The sequence below is a fragment of the Oncorhynchus mykiss genome, chromosome 6 (genome assembly GCF_013265735.2).
Source record: "Oncorhynchus mykiss isolate Arlee chromosome 6, USDA_OmykA_1.1, whole genome shotgun sequence".
Classification (NCBI taxonomy): Eukaryota; Metazoa; Chordata; class Actinopteri; order Salmoniformes; family Salmonidae; genus Oncorhynchus; species Oncorhynchus mykiss.
The window spans coordinates 78,466,973-78,482,713 of record NC_048570.1 but is presented as its reverse complement, the minus strand read 5'-3'; the positions used below and the strand labels follow the sequence as shown (position 1 = coordinate 78,482,713).

Here is a 15,741-nt window from a genome sequence, read left to right as displayed (position 1 = left end):
GGATAATAGTGTTATATAATCACGGTGGATAATAGTGTTATATATCACGGTGGATAATAGTGTTATATATCACGGTGGATAATAGTGTTATATATCACGGTGGATAATAGTGTTATATATCACGGTGGATAATAGTGTTATATATCACGGTGGATAATGGTGTTATATATCACGGTGGATAATAGTGTTATATATCACGGTGGATAATAGTGTTATATATCACTGTGGATAATAGTGTTATATATCACGGTGGATAATAGTGTTATATATCACGGTGGATAATAGTGTTATATATCACGGTGGATAATAGTGTTATATATCACGGTGGATAATAGTGTTATATATCACGGTGGATAATAGTGTTATATATCACGGTGGATAATGGTGTTATATATCACGGTGGATAATAGTGTTATTTATCACGGTGGATAATAGTGTTATATAATCACGGTGGATAATAGTGTTATATAATCACGGTGGATAATAGTGTTATTTATCACGGTGGATAATGGTGTTATATATCACGGTGGATAATGGTGTTATATATCACGATGGATAATGGTGTTATATATCACGGTGGATAATAGTGTTATATAATCACGGTGGATAATAGTGTCATATATCACGGTGGATAATAGTGTTATATATCACTGTGGATAATGGTGTTATATATCACGGTGGATAATAGTGTTATATATCACGGTGGATAATAGTGTTATATATCACGGTGGATAATAGTGTTATTTATCACGGTGGATAATAGTGTTATATATCACGGTGGATAATGGTGTTATATATCACGGTGGATAATAGTGTTATATAATCACGGTGGATAATGGAGTTATATATCACGGTGGATAATGGTGTTATATATCACGGTGGATAATAGTGTTATATAATCACGGTGGATAATAGTGTTATTTATCACGGTGGATAATGGTGTTATATATCACGGTGGATAATAGTGTTATATATCACGGTGGATAATGGTGTTATATATCACGGTGGATAATAGTGTTATATATCACGGTGGATAATAGTGTTATATATCACGGTGGATAATAGTGTTGTATATCACGGTGGATAATAGTGTTATATATCACGGTGGATAATAGTGTTATATATCACGGTGGATAATAGTGTTATATATCACGGTGGATAATGGTGTTATATATCACGGTGGATAATAGTGTTATATATCACGGTGGATAATAGTGTTATATATCACGGTGGATAATAGTGTTATATATCACGGTGGATAATGGTGTTATATATCACGGTGGATAATAGTGTTATATATCACGGTGGATAATAGTGTTATATATCACGGTGGATAATAGTGTTATTTATCACGGTGGATAATAGTGTTATATATCACGGTGGATAATGGTGTTATATATCACGGTGGATAATAGTGTTATATAATCACGGTGGATAATGGAGTTATATATCACGGTGGATAATAGTGTTATATATCACGGTGGATAATGGTGTTATATATCACGGTGGATAATAGTGTTATATATCACGGTGGATAATGGTGTTATATATCACGGTGGATAATAGTGTTATATATCACGGTGGATAATAGTGTTATATATCACGGTGGATAATGGTGTTATATATCACGGTGGATAATAGTGTTATATAATCACGGTGGATAATGGAGTTATATATCACGGTGGATAATAGTGTTATATATCACGGTGGATAATGGTGTTATATATCACGGTGGATAATAGTGTTATATGTCACGGTGGATAATAGTGTTATATATCACGGTGGATAATAGTGTTATATATCACGGTGGATAATAGTGTTATATATCACGGTGGATAATAGTGTTGTATATCACGGTGGATAATAGTGTTATATATCACGGTGGATAATAGTGTTATATATCACGGTGGATAATGGTGTTATATATCACGGTGGATAATAGTGTTATATAATCACGGTGGATAATGGAGTTATATATCACGGTGGATAATAGTGTTATATATCACGGTGGATAATGGTGTTATATATCACGGTGGATAATAGTGTTATATATCACGGTGGATAATAGTGTTATATATCACGGTGGATAATAGTGTTATATATCACGGTGGATAATAGTGTTATATATCACGGTGGATAATAGTGTTGTATATCACGGTGGATAATAGTGTTATATATCACGGTGGATAATAGTGTTATATATCACGGTGGATAATGGTGTTATATATCACGGTGGATAATAGTGTTATATATCACGGTGGATAATAGTGTTATATATCACGGTGGATAATAGTGTTATATATCACGGTGGATAATAGTGTTATTTATCACGGTGGATAATAGTGTTATATATCACGGTGGATAATGGTGTTATATATCACGGTGGATAATAGTGTTATATAATCACGGTGGATAATGGAGTTATATATCACGGTGGATAATGGTGTTATATATCACGGTGGATAATAGTGTTATATAATCACGGTGGATAATAGTGTTATTTATCACGGTGGATAATAGTGTCATATATCACGGTGAATAATAGTGTTATATAATCACGGTGGATAATAGTGTTATATATCACGGTGGATAATAGTGTTATATATCACGGTGGATAATAGTGTTATATATCACGGTGGATAATAGTGTTATATATCACGGTGGATAATAGTGTTATATATCACGGTGGATAATAGTGTCATATATCACGGTGGATAATAGTGTCATATATCACGGTGGATAATGGTGTTATATATCACGGTGGATAATAGTGTTATATATCACGGTGGATAATAGTGTTATATATCACGGTGGATAATAGTGTTATATATCACGGTGGATAATAGTGTTATATATCACGGTGGATAATAGTGTTATATATCACGGTGGATAATAGTGTTATATATCACGGTGGATAATGGTGTTTTATATCACGGTGGATAATAGTGTTATATATCACGGTGGATAATAGTGTTATATATCACGGTGGATAATAGTGTTATATATCACGGTGGATAATAGTGTTATATATCACGGTGGATAATAGTGTTATATATCACGGTGGATAATAGTGTTATATATCACGGTGGATAATAGTGTTATATATCACGGTGGATAATAGTGTTATTTATCACGGTGGATAATAGTGTTATATATCACGATGGATAATGGTGTTATATATCACGGTGGATAATAGTGTTATATATCACGGTGGATAATAGTGTTATATATCACGGTGGATAATAGTGTCATATATCACGGTGGATAATAGTGTTATATATCACGGTGGATAATAGTGTTATATATCACGGTGGATAATAGTGTTATATATCACGGTGGATAATAGTGTTATATAATCACGGTGGATAATAGTGTCATATATCACGGTGGATAATAGTGTCATATATCACGGTGGATAATGGTGTTATATATCACGGTGGATAATAGTGTTATATATCACGGTGGATAATAGTGTTATATATCACGGTGGATAATAGTGTTATATATCACGGTGGATAATAGTGTTGTATATCACGGTGGATAATAGTGTTATATATCACGGTGGATAATAGTGTTATATATCACGGTGGATAATAGTGTTATATATCACGGTGGATAATAGTGTTATATATCACGGTGGATAATAGTGTTATATATCACGGTGGATAATAGTGTTATATATCACGGTGGATAATAGTGTTATATATCACGGTGGATAATAGTGTTATATATCACGGTGGATAATAGTGTTATATATCACGGTGGATAATAGTGTTATTTATCACGGTGGATAATAGTGTTATATATCACGGTGAATAATAGTGTTATATATCACGGTGGATAATGGTGTTATATATCACGGTGGATAATAGTGTTATTTATCACGGTGGATAATGGTGTTATATATCACGGTGGATAATAGTGTTATATATCACGGTGGATAATAGTGTTATATATCACGGTGGATAATAGTGTTATATATCACGGTGGATAATAGTGTTATTTATCACGGTGGATAATAGTGTTATATATCACAGTGGATAATAGTGTTATATATCACGGTGGATAATAGTGTTATATATCACGGTGGATAATAGTGTTATATATCACGGTGGATAATAGTGTTATATATCACGGTGGATAATAGTGTTATATATCACGGTGGATAATAGTGTTATTTATCACGGTGGATAATGGTGTTATATATCACGGTGGATAATAGTGTTATTTATCACGGTGGATAATAGTGTTATATATCACGGTGAATAATAGTGTTATATATCACGGTGGATAATGGTGTTATATATCACGGTGGATAATAGTGTTATATAATCACGGTGGATAATAGTGTTATATATCACGGTGGATAATAGTGTTATATAATCACGGTGGATAATAGTGTTATATAATCACGGTGGATAATGGTGTTATATATCACGGTGGATAATAGTGTTATATAATCACGGTGGATAATGGCACATTTAAGAAGGACAAAGAAAATCAGTGTGTTTCAAAATGTTGTATAGTTTCTGAATGAACACTGAAGTGCTAAAATTACACTATATCAAAGGATATCTAATTAAGAATGCAAATACATTTGTTAAGACATACACACCAAACGTTTCTTCCGCTGACCCTAAGTAGAGGAAAAGCAAAGTCGCCAAAGGAGGGTGGTGTGATCGTTCAGCTGGAAATAAAACGCTACATCAGCTCTTATTGAAACCCATAATGACTTTACTTCACATGACCATGGTCCTCAAATAACATTAGACCCAACCCCCACTTTACTGTCCCCATGTCTTAATGAATACTTCTGAAACACTTAGGCCTTGTTATTAATTAACAATTAAACATACAATTTACTTGTAAACACTTGACAAGAAACAAAATGGGTAGTTTATGTCCTAAATTAATTATTTGATCGAAAGTTAATTAGGGGGTTTAATCCTCATTACCAGACATTTATAATGACAAACCTCGTTAACCAATTACATTTTTGTTGCGACAGGTCTCTCCAATGGTAATAGATATGAATAATTTATTTCCTTTCAGAGCGATATGCAAATAAGTTGACAGTTGCTAATGCAGAAGTGTTGTAGGGTGATGTTGTAGAGTCTGGAGCCAATGGGAAGGCTCAGTCATATCTGATAAAGAGCCCACATGTAAAACAAACTCATTCATATTAATGTAGAGGATTCTATCTCAAATACATCGTAGTACTTTTTGGTTTGGTATGTATTCTACTGTGTCATTTCATGTATTGCTTTGTAAAGGGCATCCATATATACATCATATCCCTTGGTAACAACTAATGAATATTAGACTGAATATGAAAATCTCTGCTACCAATGTACAAAATATTATAATTTAAAATGGCATGGCTCATGTACAACTGAAAGCAATAAAATGGGACCACAGTATTGTTAATGTTACAAAGGTTTATTTATTATTTGAATGGCACCACCTGCATTTTGGCAATGAGTTCCCCACATATTAAGTTTACAAAACATCTGTAAAGATTAAAGTGCACAGGATTGGCTAGCCATGTTCAGGCTGCAGATCTTTTAAAGAAAGGTTCATGCTACCAGCACTCCAATCTAAAACACCAATCCTCCATCACAGCTCATAATCAGATTCACATGCTTTTCTTATGCTGGACCTCTTGGGATCCTTTAGGGCCATTCACTACCTATCCTCATACTTTTAATTCCTCCGTCATTTCCGTCTGGCTAGAAAATGCCAGGCTTGATATGGTTGATGTTCCTCTACTTCAATACAAACCTCTTTATCTCTGTTATAGAAAGACAAAAGTATAGTAAGAAAGTGTCTGTTTATTTGGCACAGACAGTTTGTCCAGAGAAAGCACCCTGTGGCTTGGTTGTTAGAGCAGAGAGAACTGCACACTTACAGTAGCTAATTCAAATAAAAAGCAAAAACACCACCCACTCCCACTCCCACTCCCACCCAACTTAGAGAAATCCCATGTCAAATCTGTCTTGTAGTTAACATAGGAACACTTGAATAGGCTTGTTCTGTAAAGGCTTGAATATGGCCCATTGCTGGTTTTATTTCAAACTGTTTTGTTTCACATTTGGGGCCCCATTTAAAGTGGGATTTCCTGATGATGGTTCTTTCTAGGCCCACACATGTCCCCTCTGTCCTCATTGGGTCATTGTTGTGCAAATGTGAATTATTCTAAGTCACCCCAAGATTGAGGTCGAGGAGGGTTGTGTCTGTCTGTCTGTCTCTGTCCGGAGCCCCACAGAGAAGGGAAGACTAACATGAGAGCGGTAGCCTAGCCCCAGATCTGTCTGTCTGTCTCTGTCCGGAGCCCCACAGAGAAGGGAAGACTAACATGAGAGCGGTAGCCTAGCCCCAGATCTGTTTGTGCTGTCTTGCTAACAGATGGTCTTTGTAACACCAGGTTTGATCTTGGACCAGGCTCTGACTTTGTTTGAAGCATGAGGATTTGGAGAAGCCAGGTCAGTCAGTTCTGTCTTGAGCTGTATGCTCTGTCCTCTGGGATGAACTATTGCCCTTTTCACACTGTTGTTCCGACCCGAGCCAACCAGTACTGGCTCTGACATATTCTTTTCACATGTCCTTTCCAGCACGGTTCAAACAACTATGGTGGATGCATAACCAGGCCAGCACAATGCAGCTCAGTTCGGCTTGGCTTAGCTCAGTAGTGTGAATCAACCCTATGTATCAGGCAGACGGCCCAGTGGACCATCAGCAGGGCCCAGTAGCCTATACTTCTCCTCCAAAGAGGACTCAGGAGTTCCGCCCTGCAGGTGGATGAGAGGCTTAGTCTGTAGGAGCACAGTGGCTGCGGCTCGGCCCTGTCTCTGGCCCCGGCTCTGGTACTGGTTCTCCTCCTGATTCTTCCAGTTGTAGATGTTGATTCTGTGCTCCAGCTCTGGGCTGGCCTTGGCTGAGCCGGCAGGACTGGGAAGCTTCAGGTTAACTGGGTCCACCAGGCCTTTCTGGGCCAGACAGGAGTCTTCAGATAGGGACGAGAGCAGCTCCTGGACTACCACGCTGGGGTCCTGTGGAAGGGGAGGCTGGGCTGAGGTCAGACCGAGGCCCAGAGGGCTGCAGTAGGGCAGGAGGAAGCAGCGCTGGCCCTGGGTGTTGGAGTGCTCGGTGTTAAAGTCCCTTTCCTGGGTCTGCTTCTGGGACTTGTAGTCCAGATAAGGCCCCCGGGCCTTGGTATGGGAATTGTAGTTCCTAGCCTGAGTGTGGTAGTCCCTGGCCGTGGCGTTGCTGCTGCAGTCCGTAGTAGACGAGCGCAGGGTGTGGCTGCTCAGGCTATGGGGGCGGGCAGTCAGACTGCTGCTGGACCGTGATACGCTGGTGGAAGTGTCACTCACAGCGCTGCTCATTTGCTCCACGCCCAGCAGAGGATTGTTGTGGGCGGGGTAATGGGTCTTAGGGAGGTGGACATCGATGGCTGCCGTGGTGATGACACGAAGACCCCCCATGTCTGAAATGACACATCATCCAGTACATCAGACTGGGGAAGATACAGTAGGTATACAGCAGAGTTGCCCCATATACATTACCAGCTATACACTTTGTCCAAGATCCACTAAGTCACTCACCACTACTTTGTTCACTATAGTACTGGCTGATATAGTTGTTCATGTCGTCATGATGGACAACAGGATCTGGATAACAGATAAAAGAAGCATTATGAGGTTAAAGACCCAATCTGTATGATTTCAATGCACTGTAAACACAGTGCAAAGCAATCCCTAGATGTGGGAACAGTACATTTCACTTTTAGGTGGTGAGACATCTGACATCTTATCTATCCATCCAAGTCTACAGGTGCTTTACCGACTTAACCCTGGTTTCCAAATCACACCAAGATGGTGTTGTGAGGCTCAAGTACAGTAGTGAATGTGAGAGCAACCAGGCTTTGGTATAGAGTTCTCTTTGTGTCCTCAGCCAGACAGCCAGGGCCTCAGTGGTGAATGGTTCTGCCCCGATCTGCTCTTCAGTGTTCACTTGATTGGGCCTGAGCTCAGTGTTTGTCCGCTGAGTGGTGCCCAAAGTACCCTGAGTGCCTGGGTCGATCCCCCAGGACCACAGCAGACTCTGACGGGTAATTTCATTTATTTTTCAGAGTAAAATATTAATCCAGGGAAGGGAGAAAGGGATGGAGGGTGGGGGGGGGGACACCCCTGGAGAGGAAGCATTGCACTCACTAAAACACGACCAAGACAATCACTCAGTGATTAATAACAAATGAGGATGAGGTCTCAGAGAGAAAGAAATAATGAAATAAAGAGAAAGAGAGAAATAAATAAATAGAAAGACAGAAAAAAAGGAGAAAGAAAGAAAGAGAAAAAGGATGCACAACATGAAAGGTCCTCTCTCTCTCTCTGTCTCTCTCTTTCTCTCTGTCTCTCTCTCTCTCTCTCTGTCTCTCTCTCTCTGTCTTTCTCTCTGTCTCTCTCTGTCTCTCTCTCTCTCTCTCTCTCTGTCTCTCTCTCTCTCTGTCTCTCTCTCTCTCTCTCTCTCTTTCTTTCTCTCTCTGTCTCTCTCTCTCTGTCTCTCTTTTTTTCTCTCTCTCTTTCTCTTTCTCTGTCTCTCTCCTCTCTCTCTCTCTTTCTCTCTCTCTCTTTCTCTCTCTCTTTCTCTCTCTCTCTTTCTCTCTCTTTCTCTCTCTTTCTCTCTTTCGCTCTCTCTCTCATTTAGGTCATTTAATTTGGTTTAAATCAACAGAAAATTACTTCCTCATCCTCGTTGTGTATTATGGGGGCCCCGAAAAAACACTAATACGCAACAAAATGATTTTTAACGTTGTGGATAAAGTTCATAATGACACAATTTCACGTGTACAACATCTAAAGCCCTGCACCATTATACTGAGAGCTTTGCCGTTTCTAAAAGGACGTATTTGGGTATTTTTGGGGTCCCCATACTACACAAAAAGGATGAGGAAGTGATTTGCTCTCTGGGGTAAGTTTATCAAAAACACGTGAAATCACAGAAAAGGTGTCTGGACCCTTCTATAACATTCCATTTACATCAAAAAGAGAGATTTGGTTGTAAAAATAAAACGTATCCTTTAAGTGAGGTATTCACATTGAATTTTGGTACTTTGTCCTCTTCCCCCAGCAGTACAACACATAGAGAAGTTATGTGAACTTCCAAGAAGTTGATCTGAAAGCAATTACTGTGCTTTTCACCCACAACTCTTTGTGGTCAATTTGGTATGTTCCTCAAAATCAACAGCTGCTCTCTTGAGAAGTGACAAAACCACAAGTCCCTCGTGACCAGTAGACAAAATGTTTCTAACCTTTTCTACCTCCTTTTGAAACAAGCTTAGTTTTCAACAAGGAAATAGACTTCGCAGTAGAGTGCCTCAATTAGAATGAATGACACTTTGATGGCATCCCTCGGGCCAGAGGGCGGGGAGAGAGAGACGTGAGGAGTCCTAACCCAGTCCACGGTCTGTCCTTGCAGGACTGCCTGAAGCCTAAGTGCTCCTCCTGTCCCAATACTCCTTCCATGTTCTGGAGAAAAAAAAACACACTTGTTCCTAAGAGCCAGATTTCCCACAATCCCCTGGGGGTGGTGGTGTGGTGTCTCCTGGTGCCCTATTGTGGTTTCCAGGTGAAGAGGAGCAGATGTTCACAGTGGCCCTCTCTCTCCTCAGACCTCAGAACAAGGCCCAATGCACAGAGCACTCTGTACCTGAAACAGCCTGGCTGAGGTGGGGTGTGTGTGGGTGGGTGAGTGTGTGTGTGAGTGAGTGTGTGTGCATGACTGCATGTGTGTGTGACGTGCCGTTAGGAGAACATGCTTGTTGTCCCCAGATTTCATCACATCCTAAAAGCTTTTCTGCCCTCTTATTGATACTGCACTGCCTGCGGTCAGAGGTGTGGTGTGTGTGTTGTGTGTGTGTGTGTGCGTGCCTTGCCTGCGGTCAGAGGGGTGTTGTGAGTTACCGTCAGTGTTTTAAGAGGCTAGGGCCTGGAGACTAGCTCAGGGCTACTGCTGCTAGATCAGTTTGACACTGCTCTGACACCCCATTCACCTGATGTTACATTGGATGGGACTTTTTGTCCCACATAATTATGTACATACTTTATGTACAAACCTCTCTGCTGGTTCTGTCAGGATGCCTTTTCAACCATACAGACGAATGTAGAACTTTATTAAAATGAGTCACAGGCCTCCCGAGTGGTGCCGTGGTCTAAGGCAGTGCTAGCTCCTGGTTCGAGTCCAGGCTCTGTCGCAGCCGGCCGCAACCGGCGCACAATTGGCCCAGCGTCGTCCGGGTTAAGGGAGGGTTTGGCCGACAGGGATGTGCTTCTCCCATCGCGCACTAGCAAGCCAGGTATATGGTGTTTCCTCTGAGGACGCACGGCTCTCGACCTTCGCCTCTCCCGAGTCCGTACAAGAGTTGCAGCGATGAGACAAGACGGTAACAACCAATTGAATACCACAAAATTGGGGAGAAAAAGGGGTAATAATAAAAAATAAAATAATAAAATGAGTCAAGTTCATTGTTTTTGGTCTGTGGTGAAGTAATTCATAATTAGGATTTACAGCTGCCTCTTTCATCAGACTCAATATTCTTACATGGTCCAGAATATAGCAATACCCATGAAGAATATGAAAGAGCTAGTATCTATTTTATCTCATGGTCTGAGGATCATGGTATGGAGTATTACATATACTGTTAACTCTGGGCCCTAGTTTCCCTGGATGTGACATACACTACATGACAAAAGGGGTGTCCATATCCTTTTGTATATATAGTGTAGCTTATAGGTACAGGTTTGGCGAGTGTACCTGCTGGGGTCTCCCTGAGGACTCCATGTCCCTCATCGTCAGACTCCCCAGGGCCCTGGCTCTCCACCACCTGGTAGCTGCTCCTCTGTTTGCCCCACACGTGGTGGATCTGCATAGCAGCCTCCTGCTCTGCAGCCAGGTCCAAGTCCTGCTGGGCCAGGTGGGCCCGGAGCTGTCTGATCTCAAACTGAGGGAGGGGGGAGACAGAGAGAGAGAGTGACAGAGAGGGAGAGAGAGTTGGTCTGGAAAAGGCATACACACATGTATTCTTCTAGCTGAAATCTTGGTGTATTGATGTAACAATATGTCAGTGTTGACTAACCTAACCTTTTACTCCCAGACAGGCCCTTTCAGCATGATCCCAGGCATTCTGTAGGCTAAGTGGTTCTATTACTAGCTATAGGATCAATGCTTTCACTGGGGTTTCATCTGGCCTGATGGCTCATATTGACAAACAGACAGTCAGATTACACATGAACTGTTTGTTTGTAGCGTTACACTGAGGAGCCCATCATTACTGGACTGTTTTGTACAACAACGTGTTTCCATTGATGTACAGTTATGGCTTCTCACTGTATTGATCTTGGGACCTTGAGTCTTGGAAAGAAATGTAGTCCTTTAGTTCAACTGACTAGAGGAGTGCAGTCATTAATCAATCAATCAAATGTATTTATAAAGCCCTTTTTAAATCAGCAGATGTCACAAAGTGCTTTTACAGAAACCCAGCTTAAAACCTAACAGCAAGCAATGCCGATGTAGAAGCAGAGGGGCGAGGGAAAACTCCCTAGAAAGGCAGGGACCTAGGAAGAAACCTAGAGGGGAACCAAGCTCTGAGGGGGGGGGGGGGGGGGGGGGGGGGAGTCCTCTTCTGGCTGTGCTGCGTTGAGATTATAAGAGACCATGGCCATTAGGGCCAGATCGTTCTTCAAGATGTTCAAACGTTCATAGGTGACCAGTGACAGTGATAAAAATAACAACATGGAAAATATGTGTTGTCTACAACTATATGGGAAACATCTTTCCAAATATATTTTACTGTATTATGTTGCGTGCTTATGAGTATTGTGGGTTCATAATATCACAAGATCAACTTTTCTTGTGCCTGTTTATTACGGATTTGCAAATCATTGAATATTGTAAAACAATTTGAAGAAACATCTCTCTGATGTCTGTTGAAAATGCGTTGGCTACACCTTGAACTCTTCTGTGAAGTGTTACTGCCCCCCTGTGGTAGCAATTGAAATAGCAGCCTCTGGAAATCTGAAACAGCCTCAAACACAACCCTAGCCCAAGCGTCATGTCCACATCCTGCTTCAACTTTAACCCTAACCCTAGCCTCACCACAACCCTAACTCTAGCTTCATGTTTATCTCCAGGTTCAACCTTAACCCTAACCCTCAACCCTAACCCTAGCGTCATGTCCACATCCTGGTTCAACCCTAACCCTAGGCTCAACAACAACCCCAACCCTACCTTCAGGTCCACATCCCAGTTCAAACCTAACCTCAACCTTAACCTGAACCATTACCATAGCATCATGTCCACATGCCAGTTCAACCGTTAACCACAGCCCTAACCCATGTCTAAATATCTATCGCTGCTCATTGGACCCTATGATCACTCAGCTACACAGCTGATGCCTGCTGGACTGTTCATTAACACGGTACTTCATTTTGTTTATCTGTCGGCCCCAGCCTCGAACTCAGGCCCTGTGTGTAGCTAACTGACCCTCTCTGCCCATCCATCGCCATTTACCCGTTGTTGTTGTCTTAGCTGTTTACCCGTTGTTGTTGTCTTAGCTGTTTACCCGTTGTTGTCTCACCCGTTGTTGTCTTAGCTCTCCCAATCAACACATGTGATTGCTTTATGCCTCTCTCTAATGTCAATATGCCTTGTATACTGTTGTTTAGGGCAGCTCTCATTGTTTTATTTTACTGCGGAGCCCCTAGTCCTGCTCAACATGCCTTAGATAGCTCCTTTGTCCCACTCCCCACACATGCGGAGACCACAACTAGCTTAACTGGCGCCTCCAGAGATGCAACCTCTCTCATCGTCACTCAATGCCTAGGTTTACCTCCACTGTACTCGCACCCTACCATACCCTTGTCTGTACATTATGCCCTGAATCTATTCTACCACGCCCAGACATCTGCTCCTTTTATTCTCTGTTCCCAAAGCACTAGACCCTCATCCTACTCCTCCTCTGTTCCTCTGGTGATGTAGAGGTTAACCCAGGCCCTGCAGCCCCCGGCATCACTCCCATTCCCCAGGCGCTCTCATTTGTTGACTTCTGCAACCGTAAAAGCCTTGGGTTCATGCATGTTAACATCAGAAGCCTCCTCCCTAAGTTTGCTTTATTCACTGCTTTAGCACACTCTGCCAACCTTGATGTCTGAGCCGTGTCTGAATCCTGGCTTAGGAAGGCCACCAAAAATTCTGAAATTAGAGATAGCCTACAGAGTTCTGTCATACTATCCAGGTCGATGCCCAAAAAGTTTGAGCTTCTACTTTTAAAGATCCATCTCTCCAGAAATAAGTCTCTCACTGTTGCCTCTTGTTATAGACCCCCCTCAGCTCCCAGCTGTGCCCTGGACAGCATATGTGAATTGATCGCCCCCCATCTATCATCAGAGTTCGTACTGCTAGGTGACCTAAACTGGGATATGCTAAACACCCCGGCCGTCCTACAATCTAAATTATCATGGAACCTACCAGGTTCAACCCCAAATCCGTAAACATGGGCACCCTCATAGATATCATCCTGACCAACTTGCCCTCTAAATACACCTCTGCTGTCTTCAACCAGGATCTCACACTTCTGCGAGCAGGCCTTTCTAATTGACCTGGCCCAGGTATCCTGGATGGATATTGACCTCATCCCATCAGTAGAGGATGCCTGGTCGTTCTTTAAAAGTCATTTCCTCACCATCTTAAATAGGCATGCCCCTTTCAAAAATAATTGCACTAAGAACAGATATAGCCCTTGGTTCACTCCAGGCTTGACTGCCCTTGACCAGCACAAAAACACCCTGTGGTGTACTGCACTAGCCTCGAATAGTCCCTGCGATATGCAACTTTTCAAGGAAGTCAGGAACCAATACACACAGTCAGTTAGGAAAGCGAAGGCTAGCTTTTTCAAACAGAAATTTGCATCCTGCAGCACTAATTCCAAAAAGTTTTGGGACACTGTAAAGTCCATGGAGAATAGGAGCATCTCCTCCCAGCTGCCCACTGCACTGAGACTAGGAAACACTGTCACCACTGACAAATCCATGATAATCGAGAATTTCAATAAGCATTTCTCTACGGCTCGCCATGCTTTGCACCTGGCTACCCCAACAGCTCTGCACCCCCTGCAGCAACTGGTCCAAGCCCCCCCCCCCCCCCCCCCCCCCCCCCCCCCCCCCCCCCCCCCCCCCCCCCCCCCCCCCCCCGCTTCTCCTTCACACAAATCCAGACAGCTGAGGTTCTTAAAGAGCTGCAAAATCTGGATCCCTACAAATCAGCTGGGCTAGACAATCTGGACCCTCTCTTCCTAACATGATCCGCTGCCATTGTTGCAACCCCTATTACTACTCTGTTCAACCTCTCTTTCGTATCGGCTGAGATTCTTAAGGATTGGAAAGCTGCCGCGGTCATCCGCCTCTTCAAAGGGGGAGACAGTCTAGACCCAAACTGTTACAGACCTATATCCATCCTGCCTTTCTAAAGTGTTCAAAAGCCAAGTGAACAAACAGATCATCAACCATTTCGAATTCCACCGTACCTTCTCCGCTGTGCAATCTGGTTTCTGAGCTGGTCACGGGTGCACCTCAGCCATGCTCAAGGTCCTAAACGATATCATAACCTCCATCGATAAAAGACAGTACTGTGCAGCTGTCTTCATTGACCTGGCCAAGGCTTTCGACTCTGTAAATCAACGTATTCTTATCGTTTCTGTAATGACTGTCTCAGACAGAGTTCAGTGTGTCAAATCGGAGGTCCTGTTGTCCGGACCTCTGGCAGTCTCTATGGGGGTGCCACAGGGTTCAATTCTCAGGCCGACTCTTTTCTCTGTATTTATCAATGTCGCTCTTGCTGCTGGTGATTTTCTGATCCACCTCTACGCAAACAACACCATTCTGTATACATCTGGCCCTTCTTTGGACACTGTGTTAACAAACCTGCAAATGAGATTCAACACCATACAACACTCCTTCAGTGGCCTCCAAATGCTCTTAAATATTAGTAAAATGAAATGCATGCTCTTCAACCGATCGCTGCCCGCACCCACCCGCGCGAATAGAATCACTCAGATGGTTCTGATATGTGGACAACTATAAATACCTAGGTGTCTGGCTAGACTGTAAACTCTCCTTCCAGACTCACATTAAGCATTTCCAATCCAAAGTTAAATCTAGAATTGGCTTCCTATTTCACAACAAAGCCTCCTTCACTCATGCTGCCAAACATACCCTCGTAAAACTGACTATCCTACCGATCCTTGACTTTGGCAATGTCATTTACAAAATAGCCTTCAACACTCTACTCAGCAAATTGGATGTAGTCTATCACAGTGCCATCAGTTATGTCATCACAGTGCCATCAGTTATGTCACCAAAGCCCCATATACTACCCACCACTGCGACTTGTATGCTCTCGTTGGCTGGTCCTCGCTACATATTCGTCGCCAAACCCATTGGCTCCAGGTCATCTATAAGTCTTTGCTAGGTAAAGCTCCGCATTATCTCAGCTCACTGGTCACCATAGCAACACCCACCCGTAGCACGCGCTCCAACACGTATATTTCACAGGTCGTCGCCAAAGCCAACACCTCCTTTGTCCGCCTTTCCTTCCAGTTCTCTGATACCAATGACTGGAACGAATTGCTAAAATCACTGAAGTTGGAGACTTATATCTCCCTCACTAACTTCAAGCGTCCGCTGTCAG

The 15,741-nt window shown here is 42.3% G+C and overlaps 1 protein-coding gene across 1 annotated transcript in view; it reads right to left on the bottom strand.

Annotated features, from left to right (window-relative positions):
• Window positions 1-4,755: 4,755 nt before the first annotated feature.
• LOC110526970 (transmembrane protein 266-like) overlaps window positions 4,756-15,741 on the bottom strand; it is an 88,501-nt gene continuing 77,515 nt past the window's right edge. Inside the window, exons 9-11 of the mRNA XM_036981010.1 lie at window positions 10,813-10,999; window positions 7,605-7,670; window positions 4,756-7,486 (exon numbers count right to left, since the gene is read on the bottom strand). Of these exons, the coding sequence (XP_036836905.1) occupies window positions 6,702-7,486; window positions 7,605-7,670; window positions 10,813-10,999 (1,038 nt within the window). The 3' untranslated portion in view covers window positions 4,756-6,701. The remainder of the gene's footprint in view (window positions 7,487-7,604; window positions 7,671-10,812; window positions 11,000-15,741) is intronic.